The 18,856-nt window shown below is 44.2% G+C and overlaps 1 protein-coding gene across 1 annotated transcript; it reads left to right on the top strand.

Moving 5' to 3' along the window:
• The first annotated feature begins 959 nt into the window (after positions 1–959).
• Positions 960–18,232, top strand: LOC144590092 (putative G-protein coupled receptor 139). Its single transcript, XM_078394956.1, has 3 exons — positions 960–1,101; positions 9,494–9,703; positions 17,367–18,232. Exons 1-3 carry the CDS (start codon positions 960–962, stop codon positions 18,230–18,232), a joined length of 1,218 nt encoding a protein of 405 aa, XP_078251082.1.
• The last annotated feature ends 624 nt before the right edge of the window (positions 18,233–18,856 follow it).

The raw sequence follows: 18,856 nt of genomic DNA, 5'->3' as shown, positions 1-18,856 counted from the left end.
GAATTTCACACATTCACCAACTTCTGAAAGAAGAAATGTTTCTACTGTACATTACTCATCTGACCCACGCAGACTGTGGTTTACAACACGATTTCTGTTCATACTTCCAAAATCAAATGTAGACAGGCCTGGACAACTTTCCCCCATCTCAGATTCAGGTCCACCATCCCAGGAATCAGTGTGGTGTGCCTTTGCTGAGCCCCTGCTGTGTCATGTATATCATTTCCAAGATAAGGAGACTACACTGACAGTGAGTTGTGGACCCCACACTCCTTGTGCTGGTTCAGACAGGAGGTTCCATTGCAATGTTCAGAAGAGTCACCACACTCCGGCACCACCTTGTAGTGGTCATTTCCCTACTCCTCAACATCCTCCCACCTACTGGCCATTCCCTTGCCTTCTTACAGCTCCCCATACACGTCACCTCACACATCTCTGAACAAATTACATTTGTCCTTTTCCTCGCCATTGATCCCTTCCTGTGGTCTAAAGCCTTTCTCCTCAATATCAGCCACATGGGCATTATTTATAACATTTGCAAATATCAACGTTTACATCTGAATTACCAAAGACAATGGATGGAGTCTTGTACCCCATGGAACCTCACTGGTAATAGACAATCTACTGATAGTCTTATTTCAAGTCATTCTTACCTACATCTATGTTACTTATAATGCTATCGCAGGTGCAATATCAGGCAGCTGAAGATGTTGTGGCACCACTGTAAAGACATGTGCAGGAGCTTTGCAAATGTCATGTCTAAACTAAGTGCCAGGAAGTTGGTTGGAGAAGGTTATTTGCTGGTAAAGGGACACCTAGCAAGTGGGAGACATTAAAAAGCAATATACAAAGAGTTCAAGGCCTAGAAGTTATTGTTAGAGTGATGAGCAAGGCTCGTGGGAGTAAGGAACACTGGATAAAATGAGATATTGAGGCCGTAGTCATGAAAAAAATCAGGCATGGGTTACACAGGTCAGCTGGGATCAAGGGAATCCCTGGACCACAGGGGATGCAGGAGTCTACTTAATGAAATCATGGGGACAAAAAAGGGGCACGAGATAGCTTTGGCAGAAAAGGTTAAGGAGAATCCAAAGAAATATTGTAAGTACATTAATAGTGAGAGAGCTGGCAGGGAGAGAATAGGCTCCTCAAAGACATAAATGGACCGTAGGAAAAGTAAATGTCGGTGCCCTGGCTGATAGAAATGCATCATCATTAACACCAGGTGAAGTCGCAAGGAGACTAGAGGATGGCTGAGGTTGTGTCTATGTTTAGCAAGGCTGTAAAGAAAAGCTTGGGAACTATCGAACGATAAACCTAACATCTGAGTTACTTACTAGCGATAACTTACTTTCAGATTAATTTGCTGGAAGGGATTCTGAGGGTTAAGATATACTTGAAATTGGATAAACAGGGAATTAGACTTAGTCAGTATGGCTTTGTGCGGGAGAGATCATGTCCCACGAATGTTTGAATTTTAAAAAAAAGTAACCATGAAGATCAATAAGGCTGGGTTCGTAGACATAGTCTCTTTGGAACTCAGCAAGGCCTTTCATAATGTTCCACAAGGTAGGCTGCTCTGGAAGGTTAGATCGCATGGTGTCCGCGGTGAGCTGACTAATTGGATACATAATTGGTTTCATGGCAAGAAGCAGAGGGTAATGGTGGAAGGTTGTTTATTGGACTGGAGGGCCATGTATGATCAGTGGTGTGCCTCAGTGGTTGGTGCTGGGTCCTTTGTTGGTTGCCATCTACATCATTGATTTGGAAGAGAAAGATGGCAGATGACACTAAAATAGATGGTGTTGTAGACAGTAAAGAAGGTTATCAAGAATTACAGTGGTGTCTTTATTAAGTTGGTCATGGAATGGGAAGTGAAGTTTAGTTCACGTTACTTTGCAAGCTATTGCATGTTGCGAAATCCAACTTGGGTAAAACATTTATAGAGAAAGCTAAGACCTTGGTGTATTGCAAAACAGAGGAATCTTGGAGTATAAGTACATAGATGCCTGAACGTGCACTACCAGTTGACAGGTTGGTAAAGAAGGCATTTGGCATATTGGGATTCATCCATCAACGCAATGCATACAGAAATTGGGATACCGAGTTGATGGTCTGTTATGGCCACCGTGCTGCAGGAAAGATGCCAAAATCTGGGGAATCAAGCACTAGAAGCTATAGGTTTAAGGTGAGAGGGGCAAGATTTAATAGTAACCTGAGGGGCAAATTTTTCACCAGATGGTAGTGGGTATATGGACCGAGATGCCCGAGAAAGTGATTGAGATTGGTACAATAATCACATTTAGCAGACATTTGGACAGGTACATGAAACAGAAAAATTCTTGACGGTCATGGTCAAACTAAGGCAAATTGATTTGTATAGATGGGCACCTTGGTCAGCAAGGACATGTTGGTAGGAAAGGCCTGTATCCATGTTGAATGATTCCATGAATTCACTGGGACGGCCAGGTACTGGACAGTTACACGTTGCACCTTTCAGGGATTGCACCACACATTTAAACCAGTACAGAATGAAGATAGAGAGTGAAACAGGAATGAGATAGCAAACATAGTGATATTGTGTCTGGACTTCCTGGAACTGCACCACAGATACATCTTACAATTGACTGGGATTTCAAAACACAGTTACACCTTATACCTCCCTGGGACTGCACCACACAGTTAAACTTTTCAAAGGGCAGAACAAGTGACTGAGATGTCGATGGGGGAAGGACTGACCATAGTTGGGGGAACACATGAGATCATAGTTCTATTAGTTTTTAAATAGTTTTAGAAAAGACAGAACTGACACAATAAACCTAAATCCTAAACCTAAATCTAAAGACGTGGATCAGGTTCCTAATGAATTACATTTGGTTCACACCAACTCCTCTTCTTCCTGAGGAGACTAAAGAAATATGGCATGTTTCTAGTGACTCTTAAAAGCTTCTACAGATGCACTATAGAAAGCTTCATATCAGGTTAAATCACGACTTGGCTTGGGAACCCCTCAGCCCATGAATGTAAGAAATTGCAGAGAATTGTAGGTGTAGCGAAGTCCATCACACAGAACGGTCATCCCACCATTGACTCCAACAGAGTTATAGATTTGTTCTACCTGGTTATTTCCTCTTCTCTCTGCTCCCATCTGGCAGAAGGTACAGAAGCTTGAAAGAACACTCCCCCAGGCTCAGGAACTGCTTTTTTCTCTGTTATTGGGCTTGTTATTGGTCGTTCCATAAACCAGGGTACTGTTCGATTCACCTCTACCCCATAGAGGACATTGGACTTTGCTCTGGTTGATTTTCTTTTTGCTCTGTTTTATTTTCACCCACATGTTTAGACCGTAATGTTGTATCCTTATGGTTTTGATGTGTTATGCTTCATTCTTAATTGTTAACTGTATGTTTGTGATGTCATTTGTGAACGGAGCACCAAGGCACATTCCTTGTATATGCATACTTGGCCAATAAACTTATTCATTCATTCATTCATTCATTCATTCATTCATTCATTCATTCATTCATTCATTCATTCTTTGTTGAAGGAACCGATGCTGCAATGCTGAGAACTATATTCTGTACTCTGTATCTGCCCCTTCGCTTTATCCATTGTACTAGAGCATAAACTGATTGTATCTAAGTATAGTATATCTGATCTGTACAGTAAGCATAAACACAAAGCTTTTCACAGTTCCTCTGTGCATGTGACAATAGAAAATTAAAGCATAAACTTAGATATCACCCTTGCAATTTCCTAACCACACTCCCAGCACATCATCAAGTGCCCCTCCATGCCCCCCCCCATGCTCCCCCCCCCCCCACCCTCCCCCTTCCCCCCTCCACACCAACTAAAACCCTCTCAATAACACTCTTCTCTTTCTTTTGACACCCTTGCCTTTCCCACCTCCAAACTCTGCTGGTATTCACTATTTCAATGACCTCCCCCTTTCTCATGTTGAGTGGACAGTCCTCAGCAAAGGTATCAACATTGTACCCCTGTTCCCACACCTCACCGGGTTCTAAGCCCATTATGATGTTAAGATCTTCTTCTGCCACCTTTTTCTTTGGCACGGATTTCTCACTGGCCCTTCCTCATGGGCATCCCCTGTGATCTTTCACCCTCTCTTGACCTTCTCATTTCCAATTGCCATCACATTAACCACCTGGACTTCTTCACTCCCCTAACACACTCCAACCTCAGCCTGTCCCAGTGGGCCTCATTCCACACACTTCACACTGACCACAAATCTGCAGACAAGGTGGTTCTGTGGTAGTCTGGTGGACTGACCTCTAGCTGAGGCCAGTTGGCAGCTCACAGACACCTTGTACCATCCCCTGATACATGAACTCACCAACGAACACCATGCCACCGGTCCCGCATCGTCACAGATCTCATCACACAAGGATATTCCCCTCCACAGTTTCCAAACTGAGAGCGCCTCAGCCCCGTCATTCCTGCTTCTATCTCCACAAACAGGACTGTCCAGGAGGCCACTGTTTCTGCCTGTTCAAGCCCCACTGAATGTATCTCCTCATTCCCTGACCCTGTCCCAGTCCAGTCCCTTCCCACCAACATCAGGACACCTCAACCTGCCCTACACCATTTTAACAATTTGTGACTCATAGAAACATAGAAACATAGAAAATAGGTGCAGGAGTAGGCCATTCGGCCCTTCGAGCCTGCACCGCCATTCAATATGATCATGGCTGATCATCCAGCTCAGTAACCTGTACCTGCCTTCTCTCCATACCCCCTGATCCCTTTAGCCACAAGGGCCACATCTAACTCCCTCTTAAATATAGCCAATGAACTGGCCTCAACTACCTTCTGTGGCAGAGAATTCCACAGGCTCACCACTCTCTGTGTGAAGAAATGTTTTCTCATCTCGGTCCTAAAAGACTTCCCCCTTATCCTTAAGCTGTGACCCCTGGTTTTGGACTCCCCCAACATCGGGAACAATCTTCCCGCATCTAGCCTCTCCAACCCCTTAAGAATTTTATATGTTTCTATAAGATCCCCCCTCAGTCTTCTAAATTCCAGCGAGTACAAGCCTAGTCTATCCAGTCTTTATTCATATGTAATTCCGGCCATTCCAGGGATCAATCTGGTGAACCTTCTCTGTACTCCCTCTTAGGCAAGAATGTCTTTTCACAGATTAGGAGACCAAAACTGCACACAATACTCCAGGTGCGGTCTCACCAATGCCCTGTACAACTGCAGTAGAACCTCTCTGCTCCTAAACTCAAATCCTCTTGCTATGAATGCCAACATACCATTCGCCTTCTTCACTGCCTGCTGCACCTGCACGCTTGCCTTCAATGACTGGTGCACCATGACACCCAGGTCACGTTGCAGCTCCCCCTCTCCTAATCGGTCACCATTCAGGTAATACTCTGCTTTCCTGTTCTTGCCGCCAAAGAGTATAACCTCACATATATCCACATTATATTGCATCTGCCATGCATTTGCCCACTCGCCCAATCTATCCAAGTCGCTCTGCAGCCTCCTAGCATCCTCCTCGCAGCTAACACTGCCACCCAGCTTCGTGTCATCCGCAAACTTTGAGATGTTGCATTCAATTCCCTTGTCCAAATCATTAATATACACTGTAAATAACTGGGGTCCCAGCACTGAGCCTTGCACTGACTCCTGGACCCCACCTCCCTATCTGCACCATTGACGTCCAGTCTTGAAATATCTCCATTCTCCTTCACACCGTCTTAAACCTCTCCGCTTCTTTCTGTCACAAAATTCCAACCAATTTCCCTCCGGCAGCAGCACATCGGCCAGAAATGAGTGTTTAGCAACTTTCAATGGGAAATATTTATCAGAAGGGATGTTTATAATATTATTACTCTTCACGCCCAGGAAAACCTGCTGCGAAATCCCAGAACCGCTGAGCGGATGTGGAGAATGATGACGGAGAAGATAGATTTAACTCATCACCAAAAGATGAGATGGTAAAGAGCTTCAGGTTCCCAGCCTTAAATATCAGCAACAATTTGTTCTAGACCAACCACATTGAAGCTACGGCCAAGTAAGCACACCAACCCTCTCCCTCAGAAGACAAAGCAAGTTTGGTATGTCTCCAGCAACACTTACTTTGTTCTGCACATGTGCCGCACAAAGCATCCTCTCCCCACTTGGTTTCCAACTCCTCTGCCCAAGATCACATGCAATTGCAGAGAGTTGTGGCTGTCGACCAGTCCTTCGAAGAAACCAGCTTTCCCCACATCTCCTCATAGGCAATAGTGTCCTGTTTCAAGAATGTAGACCCTTAACCGACATTATTACAGTGACCAATGCCCCTTTGTGGCCATCCTGACTTTCACTGAATCTAAGGGTCAGAGCTGGAATATTCAACCCAGCACTGTGGTAATGTTATTGTTCCCAACCAGCAAATCACTGTTTGAAGAAACAACACAAAGAGGTTTGAAATTGAGAATCCGCATTTATGCACATTGTAATCAGGTGCAGGATTTACCAGGATTTATTCAATATATTTGAGAAAATAAAGAAAGCTTTTTACCCGTGCTTTGATTGGAGAATTGCTTTTATTTAACAAGCTTTGATAAGATGCCGTCAATAATGTAGTAAACGGCTCCATTGACATGAATTACACAGACAGTAATTAAGGCGTTTGAATCAATTGGTGGAAATAGGTTGCGCAATGGGATGGAGGGTTGAACATGGCTTTGTGGACCAGTGTGAAACAGCTGGTGGAAAGTTGGTGCCTGGTTCTCCAACTCTACTGCTTCTACCCCCTTGACGACTGGAAGAGATGGAAAAGAAAACTTCCACCTCCCATCACTGACTTCACACAAGCCCACAAAAGCAAAATCTCCCCAATATCATGTGTTAATTGAAGCGATGAACAACAAGTAATTAATCAACATGGTCTGTTTTTTCACTGAAAATTTATAATGTGGGATATGAAATGTATGGATTAAAGTAAATAATGTTTGAGATACACGCTCAATCTGAAAGCATTTCAGTCCAAAATGAACATGTTAAGTGGTCATTTGTAGCCATCCGTGTTGAGCTGTGGTTGTGGGTTCAAGTCCTACTCCAGAGGTTCGAGCACATTATCCTCTCACACACTCCAGTTGAATACTGCAGGTGTTTGCTCTGCCAGAGCTCCTGTCTTTCCATCCTGACCCCCACCAGTTCACCTCTTCAGTTCAATAAAGTTCTGCAGCCTTTGCTTTCTCTCACCATCTATTACCCTCAGGATCCTTGGACATTTCCTGCCAGTTCCGAGGACCTCTGCCCTCAGCTTCACAAACTTCTCCAGCACTTCACACTATTTTACTACATCTCACCTTTCATCATTTAAGGAATTAACTTCACTCCGCTTTACTTCTCCAAATGGGAACGCAAAGTAATTGTAATGTTCCCGCGGCAATTTCCCTTTAGTTCTGCTAATTCCCAATCTTCCTTTCTGTGAAACGTGATATTGCACCCAATGACACTGTAAGTAGACAGCAGGGTACATTGGGAGATCATGGTTTGTCAGAGGTCATCTCCTTTTTACACAAGTCCACACACACTGGGCTGGATCTGTCAATAACCCAACCCTGGCAGTACTCAGCCCCTGTATTTATCCCAATGGTCACACATACCTGCTGTGGCACACGAAGACCCATTGTACTGGAGGTCTGTGGACTGAACCATTCACTGAGGCAGAGCAGGCCTCCAGCATTAACTAGGCCTCAGAAGGTGGAGCCTGATGTCCCCACCCCTTCCCCCAGACAGGCCTGGTGGCCATTGACACCACGGTGTTCTCTGACGCACCATCACTGTTATTAAATGTCTCTGATAATCATGGAGAGTATAAATTGACATAATTCATGAAAGGAAACAAAAGTGACGTAAAATGTTAAAATAAAAACAAATTAAACAGAAACCGGTTCAACAAAAGGCAAATGGTGAGGAGCCAGATGTGAAGTGCATCCTGCCTCTCAGCACAGCTTGTCCCAGAGCTGGATTCACTGGTGGATCCAGTGCCAGTGTTATCTATCAGGTTGCAACCTGCGATGCCAAATACCTATGTTTTATTTTGTCATGGCAATATGTATTAGATTGATCATAAATTAAAGGTTTTAGGAAAGACATTCACTCATTTTTAAACACCTTAATAGCCTTTGCTGATACATTTAAGTATCTGTGGCCACACACTCCAAGATCGCTCTGCAGTTCACCACCTCTCAACATCCTTCCACCTACTGCACATGCTAGTGATGATCGGAACGGCGCCGGGATCCTTGAGTTCTTCAGACTGGCTATCACAAGCCGGAGTACCAACGGGCAGAAGGCCTTGAGCTTTGTAGCTCCTAGCCACTGCTCTTATCAGTGAAGACCCGATGAGCAGAAGGACATGAGACTTGTGACTTATTTAATTATTTAGGAATATTTTCACTGTACTTCACAATACTTCATTAAACTTATTTTTGTTGTAACCTTGAGGAGCTCTCTCACCATCATTGAACAGAATCCTCGAGACCTGCTTGTATTATAACAGAGGAATTTCCAGGCTGGAGTCAAAGAAACTGGCAATTTCCCCCAATTCCAGCAGGATGATATGAAATTCCTCCTCCAATCCATTAAACCACATACACTTTGCATAAAAACCACTAGTGGAAATGAAGCAATCCTTCGGAAAAGTCCAGATAGTTGAGGTAACCTGGAGTGTCATTGACAGGACACCATTTGACACCCATCCACCAGGCACAAGGCTGATGTGTGAAGGAATGCTTTGCATGGGCCTGGACGTGGGCAACACCCAAGAAGCTCAACACCATCCAGGACAGAGCAGCCTGCTTGACTGACACCCCATGCACAACCCGACACATTCATCCCTACATTGTTGGTGTTTTCACCACCTACCCAACTTATTCCCCTCATATAGCTTCATCAGGTCATTCCTCGGCTTCCTCTGCACCAAGGAAAACAAACCCAACTCATCCAATCTATCTCTACAAATGTATATAAATCCAAGCAACAGCCTCGTGAATCTCTGCTGTATACTCTCCAATGCACTCATAACTTTGCTCCAGTGTAGCCATCAGAACTGCACATGAAATGCCAGTTATGGCCTAACAAAGTTTTCTAAAGTTTGTTCATGGTATCTCAGATATCTCCATCTGTACCACTGCTGATGAAAACAAGCACTTCATTTCTTCACAGATCATTTCCATGTTACTTCATGCTCACCTCACTCCCTTCCCTCATCCCCCAATTCCCTTCATCATCATTGAATGTAAATCTGGGAACTTGAAACCCACACTATCTATCACTCCACAGTGCTAAAAAAAACTGTATTTACTCACCGATAACCTCCTCACCAATGTCCATTTGACTTTGCTAGAACCACATGGCTCCAGATATCTTCCAATCCTTGGTCTCAACATGGATCACAGAGCTGAATTCCAGAAGTGGGGTGAGAGGCTGTCATTTGTGTCAGGGCGTATTTGACTGACTGTGGCATCAGGGTGTCATGGTAAAACTGAAGTCAATGAGCACCAAAAGGAAATCACACCAGTGGTTGGATTCATCACTTGCACAATGAAGGGATTTGATCTTTATTGGATGAACAACCCAGATCCAGGACATCACTGCCAGAGTACCCCAGGGCAGCGTCTGGGAACCAACTATATCGAACACCTTCATCAGTCGCCTTCCTCCCATCATAAGGCCCGAAGTGGGACATCCACTAATGATTGCACAATGAACAGTTCCATTCACAACTCCTCGATGAGTAAAGCAGCTCCTGTCTGCATGAAGCAAGAGCTGGAGGATGATTTATCTTTAATGCTATTATTTTAACCCCTTTGGAATCTACAGCACTTTCCCCTTTCTTCTGTCATGCATTCTGAACCTTGTCCTTCATTGCTTGGTGTGAGAGAGAATTTCACTCATTCATCATCCACTGAATAAAGAAATATTTCTGCCACACCTTAATAAATGTTTCATCCCACCCTCTCAAACTGTGGAATTCAATACAATTTTTGTTAATACTTCCAACATCAAATGTAGACAGGCCTGGGCAACCTTGCCCCTTCTCAAATCCAGTTCCACCATCCCAGGAATCAGTCTAGTGAACCTATGCTAAGCCCATGCTGTGGCATCCTTTCCAATATAAGGAAACTACATTGGCAATGAGTTGTGGACCCACACATCGTATGCTGGTTCAGGAGGTTCCATTGCAAAATCGAGAACCTTTTTCTTTCTTTTACAGAAAAGTTCCATTAGTAAAATATTCAATGATGCAAGTGAACTTATTTCCCACTGATCACTCCGGAATAGACAATAGAAACTAGGTACGGGAGTACGCCATTCGGCCCTACGAGCCAGCACCACCATTCAATGTGATCATGGCTGATCATTCACAATCAGTACCCCGTTCCTGCCTTCTCCCCATACCCCCTGACTACGCTATCATTAAGAGCTCTATCAGGCTCTCTCTTGAAAGCATCCAGGGAATTGGCCTCCACTGCCTTCTGAGGATGTCATGGAGAATCTTCTGTTGGTGCAAAAACATAGAAACATAGAAAATAGGTGCAGGAGTAGGCCATTCGGCCCTTCAAGCCTGCACCGCCATTCAATATGATCATGGCTGATCATCCAGCTCAGTAACCTGTACCTGCCTTCTCTCCATACCCCCTGACCCCTTTAGCCACAAGGGCCACATCTAACTCCCTCTTAAATATAGCCAATGAACTGGCCTCAACTACCCTCTGTGGCAGAGAATTCCACAGACTCACCACTCTCTGTGTGAAGAAATGTTTTCTCATCTCGGTCCTAAAAGACTTCCCTCTTATCCTTAAGCTGTGACCCCTGATTCTGGACTTCCCCAACATCGGGATCAATCTTCCCGCATCTAGCCTCTCCAACCCCTTAAGAATTTTATATGTTTCTATAAGATCCCCCTCAGTCTTCTAAATTCCAGCGAGTATAAGCCTAGTCTATCCAGTCTTTCTTCATATGAAAGTCCTGCCAACCCAGGGATCAATCTGGTGAACCTTCTCTGTACTCCCTCTCAGGCTAGAATGTCTTTCCTCAGATTAGGAGACCAAAACTGTACACAATACTCCAGGTGCTGTCTCACCAAGGCCCTGTACAACTGCAGCAGAGTGCTGAGGGAATGTGCAGACCAATTATCTGAGGTCTTCACAAAAATCTTCAACCTGTCCCTTTTAAAATCCACCATCCCTCCCTGCCTGAAGTCCGCCATAATCATCCCACTGCCGAAAAAGTCTGTCATCAGCAGTCTTAACGACTACCGTCCGGTAGCACTCACACCGGTCATCACAAAGTGCTTCGAGAGACTGGTCCTGCAGCACATCAAAGCCAGCCTCCCACCCACCTTCGACCCACACCAGTTTGCCTACAGAGCAAATAGGTCTACAGGGGATGCCATCGACACTGCTCTTCACACTGCACTGACCCACCTTGAACACCAGGGGAGCTATGTGAGGATGCTCTTCCTCGACTTCAGCTCTGCCTTTAACACGGTCATCCCGAGCAGACTGGTCACCAAACTTTCCGACCTTGGATTTTCCCAAACCATCTGCAAATGGATCAAGGACTTTCTGACCAACCGCCCCCAGACAGTCAAAATAGGCCCTCACCTCTCCTCCACCATTACACTGAGCACCGGCTCACCACAGGGCTGTGTGTTGAGCCCCATCCTTTACTCCCTCTACACTCACGACTGCGCCCCCACCCATCCCACCAACACCATCATCAAGTTCGCGGATGACACGACTGTGGTTGGACTCATCTCAGAAGGAGATGAGACAGCCTTTAGGGATGAAATCCAAAGGCTGGCAGCATGGTGTTCAGTGAACAATCTGGTCCTGAACTCCTCCAAAACAAAGGAACTTATAATTGACTTTAGGAAAACCAGTGGAGATTACGACCCACTCTACATCAATGGGGTCTGTGTGGAAAGGGTACCAGCTTTCAGGTTCCTGGGTACGCACATCGCAGAGGATCTCACCTGGTCTACCAACACCATCACCACAGTAAAGAAGGCACAGCAGAGACTCCACTTCCTGAGGATCCTCAGGAAAACCAACCTGCAGGAGAAGCTCATGTTGTCCTTCTATCGCTGCTCCATCGAGAGTGTGCTGGCATACTGTATAACCACATGGTATGCCAGCTGCTCAGAAAAGGACAGGAAGGCCCTTCAGAGGGTCATCACGACGGCCCAGAAAATCATCGGCTGCTCACTGCCCTCCCTGGAGCACCTGTTCAGCCTACGCTGCCTCAGTAGAGCAGGCAAAATAATAAAAGATCCATCCCACCCCGGCCACCGTCTGTTTGTTCATCTGCCCTCTGGTCGACGTTTCAGGTCGATAAAATCCCGAACAAACAGACTTAAGAACAGTTTTTACCCCAGGGCCATACGAGAACTGAACACTACCTTTGCACTAGGCAACACTAAAAAATCTTTGTACTTAACATAATTGTATTTAATTGTATTTATGTATTTATTTGTTTTTGCATTTATTGCATATATGTTTGTACGCACCGTCAGGATTGGCTATTTTTTAATTTCGTTGTACTCGTTGCAATGACAATAAATGAATATTATTATTATTATTATTATTATTATTATTATTATTATACTCAAATCCTCTTGCTATGAATGCTATTATACCATTCGCTTTCTTCACTGCCTGCTGCACCTGCACGCTTGCTTTCAATGACTGGTGCACCATGACACCCAGGTCACGTTGCATCTCCCCTTTTCCTAATTGGCCACCATTCAGGTAATACTCTGCTTTCCTGTTCTTGCCACCAAAGTGGATAACCTCACATTTATCCACATTATATTGCATCTGCCATGCATTTGCCCACTCGCCTAATCTATCCAAGTCACTCCTACTCTTTGCTTCGAGTCCGCAAACCAATTCTCTATCCACCTCAACACTGAACCCCCAATACCGTGTGCTTTAAGTTTGTACACCAATCTCCTATGTGGGACCTTGTCGAAAGCCTTCTGAAAGTCCAGATATAACACATCGAATGGTTTTCCCTTATCCACTATACTAGTTACATCCTTGAAAAATTCTATAAGATTCGTCAGACATGATTTGCCTTGTGGAACCACACACTCCCTTCATTCTATAAAGAGGCAACAGCTCCACATTTAACTTGTGAAACCCCCCACTCAGCAAGATCCCCACGTCATTCCCATCTCACTCCATTCTTGTCTCATTCCCTTTATTCCCTCCATTCCACCTCACTTAATTCCATCCTCACTCCATTCCTTCCTCACTCCCTACCCTCACTCTCCAGTGCCCCCTCACACCCTTCATTCTTCACTCACTCTAGCTCCTCCTTACACCTCCCTCCTCTCTCCATTCCCACCTCATTCCTGTCCATCCTTGCTTCATTTCCAACACTCACATCAGAAGAGGAACTGTAGAATCGCCTTGTGGAAATAAGCAAATTTCAAAGGCAAATATTAACTGGAGATATTTTCAGATGGAACAGAGTCATAGAGAATCATAGAGTCAAACATCATGGATACAGGACCTTTGGCCTAAATTGCCGACACCAACCAACGTGCCCCATCTAAACAAGTCATGTACCTGTCTAGTTGCTTCTTAAATGTTGCACTCCTGTCTCAAATACCTCCTCTTGCAGTTTCTTCCAGACACCCAACACCTTTTGCGTGAAAACGTTACCCCTCAGATACCTATAAAATATTTTCCCCAACCACTCTCACTAAATTCTATTCAACGTAGATATGCTGTAGAAAGCATTTTATCGGGATGAATCAGAGCATAGTTTCGAAACAGGTCCATCCAAGGCTGCAAGGAATTGCAGATAATTGTAGACACAGCCCAGACCACCACACAAACCAAACACCCTTCCATTAACTCCATTTATACCTCACGCTGCCTCGGCAAGGCTAGCAGCATGATCAATGATGAGTCACAACTTGGCCATTCCCTCTTCTTCCCTCTCCCATCGGGCAAAAGGTATAGGTGTGAAAACGCACACCTCTAGGTTCAAGGACAGGTTCTTCCCAGCTGTTATCAGCCAACTGAACCATCCTGCCACAACTAGAGAACAATAATGAATTATTATCTACATCAATGGAGACCCTTGGACTATCTTTACTGGCTTCATCTTGCAATAAATGTCATTCACGTTATTTCCTTTATCATGTATCTATATACTGTATTTATTTGGGAAGCGTACCCACGGAAGACGTGTTAAGCGGTAAAGCTACGGGGATGGGGGAGTGAAGAAGGTGTTAGTGGACACTTACAAACCCGTAGCAGGTAGAATATGGTGAACACTTTCCTTTGTGTTTCCAGTTCATTGACCTTGAGTTTCCATCCCACTGTAGTATACCAAGTGTATTGCGCCAGAGCCTGTTGTTCATTTGCTAATTGATGTTTCAGAGGGTGCTAATTCGGTAATGCGTTTATTCTGAGCCCGGTAACTAACAATGATCACGTCACCCTATGGCCCCTGTGGATGCCACCCGCCTGTATAAATAAAGACCTTCACAGAGTGAGTGGATGCAGAGTGTCAGCTACAACTCTTCCCTGTTGGAGGACTTTGTGATTTGTTGGAAAACATGCGATTCGATCTTCTATTCAATTTTCTAATAGGGGTTCGACCTTACTACTACCGCATCCTTGCCGTCGTTGGAGTTCTGTGTAAGTCATTATGACCAGTGCCACCTTGGCAGATCTGATATGGAACTTGGTGTTGGATTTTTTTAAGCTACGATTATTTCTGATTGTTATTCAGCTCTGACTGACCACTGATATTCCTCTCTCCTTCCCTGATTTACTTGCTGCCTCTCTGCCACATCTGCCAGGCTTCAGTCTGATTGGGTCAGCCTCCTTCATCCCTCGCTGTTGGGTTTGTACTGACCGGGCGTTGGATCCAAACTAATGATGTATTTATTGATGTCTAGGTGCTGCTGGTTATTTACAATGTACCCAGAAAATGTGATGTATTATAAGTAAATAGATAGATAATGTATACGAGAATACGACGTGTGATACCTAAATATTTCCCCGGTGTTTTTAACGTTGCGAAAGATCTGAAGATTTGTAGGTTGCGCCAGTTAATGAAGATGTCCGAAGTGCAGTTCTTATCATGGTGAAGAAGGTACTGGACATATTATTGCCTATGAAGTTAGATAAATCTCCCAGTCCTGATCAGATATATCCAAGGACATGGTGGGAAGCTGGAGAAGAAATTACAGGAGATCTGGATGAAATAAATGAATCATTATTAGACACAGAGGAGGTGCCAAATGGAGGATAGTTATTGTTGTGCCTCTAATTAAGAAGTGGTGCAAGGAAAAGCCTGGGTACTATAGATCACTGAGCCGAACATTAATGGTGAAGATTCTTAGGGATAAAATATACGTGCACTTCAATGAATAGGGTCTTTTTGTGGACACTCAGAATGGTTGGTACATGGGAATTTCGTCTCACAAATCTGATTGAATTTTATGAAGAATTAACCAAAAATGTTAACAAGGGCAAAGTCGTAGATGTTGTCTTTATGGACATCAGCAAGACATTTGATAAGGTTCCAAATGAAGGCTTTTCTGGAAGATTAGATTGCATTCCAGGGAAAGCTAGCTTACTGGATCAGACTTGGCTTTAAAGAAGGAAGCACAGGGAGATGGAGGAAGATTGTTTTTGGAACTAGAGGCCTGTGACAAGCGGTTTGCCTCAGAGATCAGTGTGGGGTCTATTACTGTTTGTGGTTTATAAAAATAATTTTGATGAGAATGTGCAAGGCATGATTAATAAATTTGTAGATGACACCAAAGAGTGTGATATTGTAGATAGCATGATGTTCATAAAAAATCATAGCAATATCTTGATAGCTGGGCATGTGGGCTGTGGAATAGTTGATGGAGTTTAATGTAGATAAGTGTAAGGTGTTACATTTTTACACCGAAACATAACTTATTTACACATAGATTGGTGGGTATAGGCAGCATGCTACCAGAGGAGGTAGTTCAGTCAGGTATTATAACAATATTTAAGAAGATAATTGGACAGGTACATGGAAGGGATATTCAGAGGGATATGGTCTGACTGTGAATAGAAGAGCCAGGGGGAGAGTTGTGGAACATAGAGATGTTGGCATCAGGTAGATAAGTCCATGAAAGTGGCATCACAGGAAGAATCTGTGGTCAAGATGGCTTTTGTTACATTAGTCTTCAACACTGTGTGAAAAAGTTAATTTTCAGGTTCCTATTAAAACCTTGTCTTCATATTAAACCTTAGTCTTCTGTTTCTTGAGCCCCTACTGAAAGGGTGAATACATCATGCACCCTATCTATTCCCCTCATGATTTTGTTCAGTCTCTTGCGCTCCAAAGAGTGAAGTCCGAGCGATAGGTAATGAGTATTGAAATTTTGATGTTATGTCACATTTGTACAAGATGTTGGTGAGGATGCATTTGGGGTATTATATTTAGTTCTGGAAACCCTGCTTTAGAATTTATGTCATCAAGCTGGAAAAAGCGCACAGAAGAGTTGTGCGAACTTGAGGGTCAGATCTATGTGGAGAGGTGGGGCAGGCAAGGACTTCATACTTTGGAGTGCACGAGGCTGAAGAATGATTTTACAGAGTCGAACAAAATCATGAGGGGAACTGATAGGACAAATGCTAACCAGAGTAAGGGAATCAAGAACCAGAGTTCAAAGGTTTTAATGTGAGTGGGAACATTTTGATAGGAATCCGTGAGGTAACAATTTCACACTGTGTTTGGAGGGTATATGGAAAGATCTGTCAGAGGAATGTGGTTGAGGCAAGTACTATGACAATATATTTGAACAGCTACATGGATTGGAAAGGTTGAGTGAGATATGGTGCAAATGCAGGTAGGTGGAATGAATGTAGGTGGGGCATCCTGGTCGGCATGGACAAGTTGGGCTGAAGGGCCTGTTTCTGTTCTGTATGACTGTGACTCTTGACATAAATTTTTCACTGTCATTATCTGCAATGTAATATGATTCATTCAATGCTTTTCTATGTTGCTAAACAAGCTCTTGACATCCAAAGATGTTCTCATCAAATGTGGCCACAGTTGAAACTAACCCATCAAGTCAAACTGCGCCTGAACTCTCGATAACACAGATTTCTAGAATGGATTTCGGTCACTGTTCCATCCCGAGAAATGAACTCAGAAAAGTCAAGAAGTGAAGAGGTGAAGACTGATGTGTTGGTGAGGGACAAATGGGAATTGTGGCAAACTTGGTGAAAGTATTGAAATTCAGAAATTGTGTAATACTTAACAATGACTCCATTTGCTCGCCTTCACTTGTCAATTTTGTTGTTGTTTGCTTTTTTTCAACTTTACAGCTAATGTGGTCGCAATTGTAACACTATCACGCGGACGGTGTGGACTCTCGAAAGGTGTCACCTGGTATCTTGTGGCAATGGCAGTAGCCGATGTACTTGTCGTCGTATTTCAGGTCATTCTCATCAACATAGTTCACATATATATCCCTCCCGGGTGCAAGATCGTATATACCGTGGGTTACATGTCCGTATCTTACACCGTCTGGCTCACTGTTGCCTTCACCTTCGACCGTATGGCGGCCATTTGCTTCCAGAAGCTGAAGACAAGATACTGCACTGAGAAAGGTGCAGCCATCGTTATTGCAGTGGTGAGTGTGCTGAGTGTGTTCACCAACATCCCCTGGTACTTCACGTACCGGTCACGATTCTGCATGGTATCATTTGATTTCATGACTTCGCCAGTGTGGGCAGCCTTTGACTGGGGGCACCGCATTTTAACCCCACTCGTCCCCTTCGTGCTGATCCTGCTGCTCAATGCTGTCACTGTCAGGCACATCCTGATGGCCAGTGCAGTCCGCAGGAAACTGAGGGGGCAGAGGAGCGGGGAGGGGAAGGACGACCCAGAGATGAAGAATCGAAGAAGATCCATCTCTTTGCTCTTCACCATATCGGCCAGTTTTATCCTGTTATGGATGACACGGGTGGTCATTCTATCAATTCAGCGAATTACTGGTTGGTATATTGCACCATATCTGTCTGATGTTATGCTGGACCACCTAGGAACAATGCTTCAGTTATTCAGCTCCTGCACCAACACGTTTATTTATGCGGTCACACAGAGGAAGTTCCGGGAGGAGGTGATAAATGCCGTGAAATGTCCCTTTCAGGCCACTCTGAAGTTCATTAAAAGTTATGGAGATAGCTGAAAAATTCAACCCAGGACTGTTGGTACCATCCCGACCAGCAAACCCATGATTGAACAAACAGATCAAAGAGCTTTGAAGATAGGAATCATAACATGCACGTTATCGTCAGGTGCAGGATTCACCAGCGTTCATTAAAATATATATGAGAAAGCAAGGAAATCCTTTTGACAAATCTTCTGGAATTCTTTGAGGATGTAACTATGAAAATTGACAGGGGAGAGCCGGTGGATGTGGTATACCTCGACTTTCAGAAAGCCTTCGACAAGGTCCCACATAGGAGATTAGTGGGCAAAATTAGAGCACATGGTATTGGAGGTAGGAGAATGACATGGATAGAAAATTGGTTGACAGACAGAAAGCAAAGAGTGGGGATAAATGGGTCCCTTTCAGAATGGCAGGCAGTGACTAGTGGGGTACCGCAAGGCTCGGTGCTGCGACCGCAGCTATTTATTATATACATTAATGACTTGGATGAAGGGATTAATAGTACCATTAGCAAATTTGCAGATGATACTAAGGTGGGTGGTAGTGTGAACGGTGAGGAAGATACTGTGAGGTTGCAGGGTGACTTGGACAGGTTGTGTGAGTGGGCAGATGCATGGCAGATGCAGTTTAATGTGGATA

The sequence above is a fragment of the Rhinoraja longicauda genome, unplaced genomic scaffold (genome assembly GCF_053455715.1).
Source record: "Rhinoraja longicauda isolate Sanriku21f unplaced genomic scaffold, sRhiLon1.1 Scf000125, whole genome shotgun sequence".
In the NCBI taxonomy this organism is placed as follows: Eukaryota; Metazoa; Chordata; class Chondrichthyes; order Rajiformes; family Arhynchobatidae; genus Rhinoraja; species Rhinoraja longicauda.
Note: the sequence above shows the minus strand (reverse complement) of the source record. Positions and strands in the feature narration are given on the sequence as shown.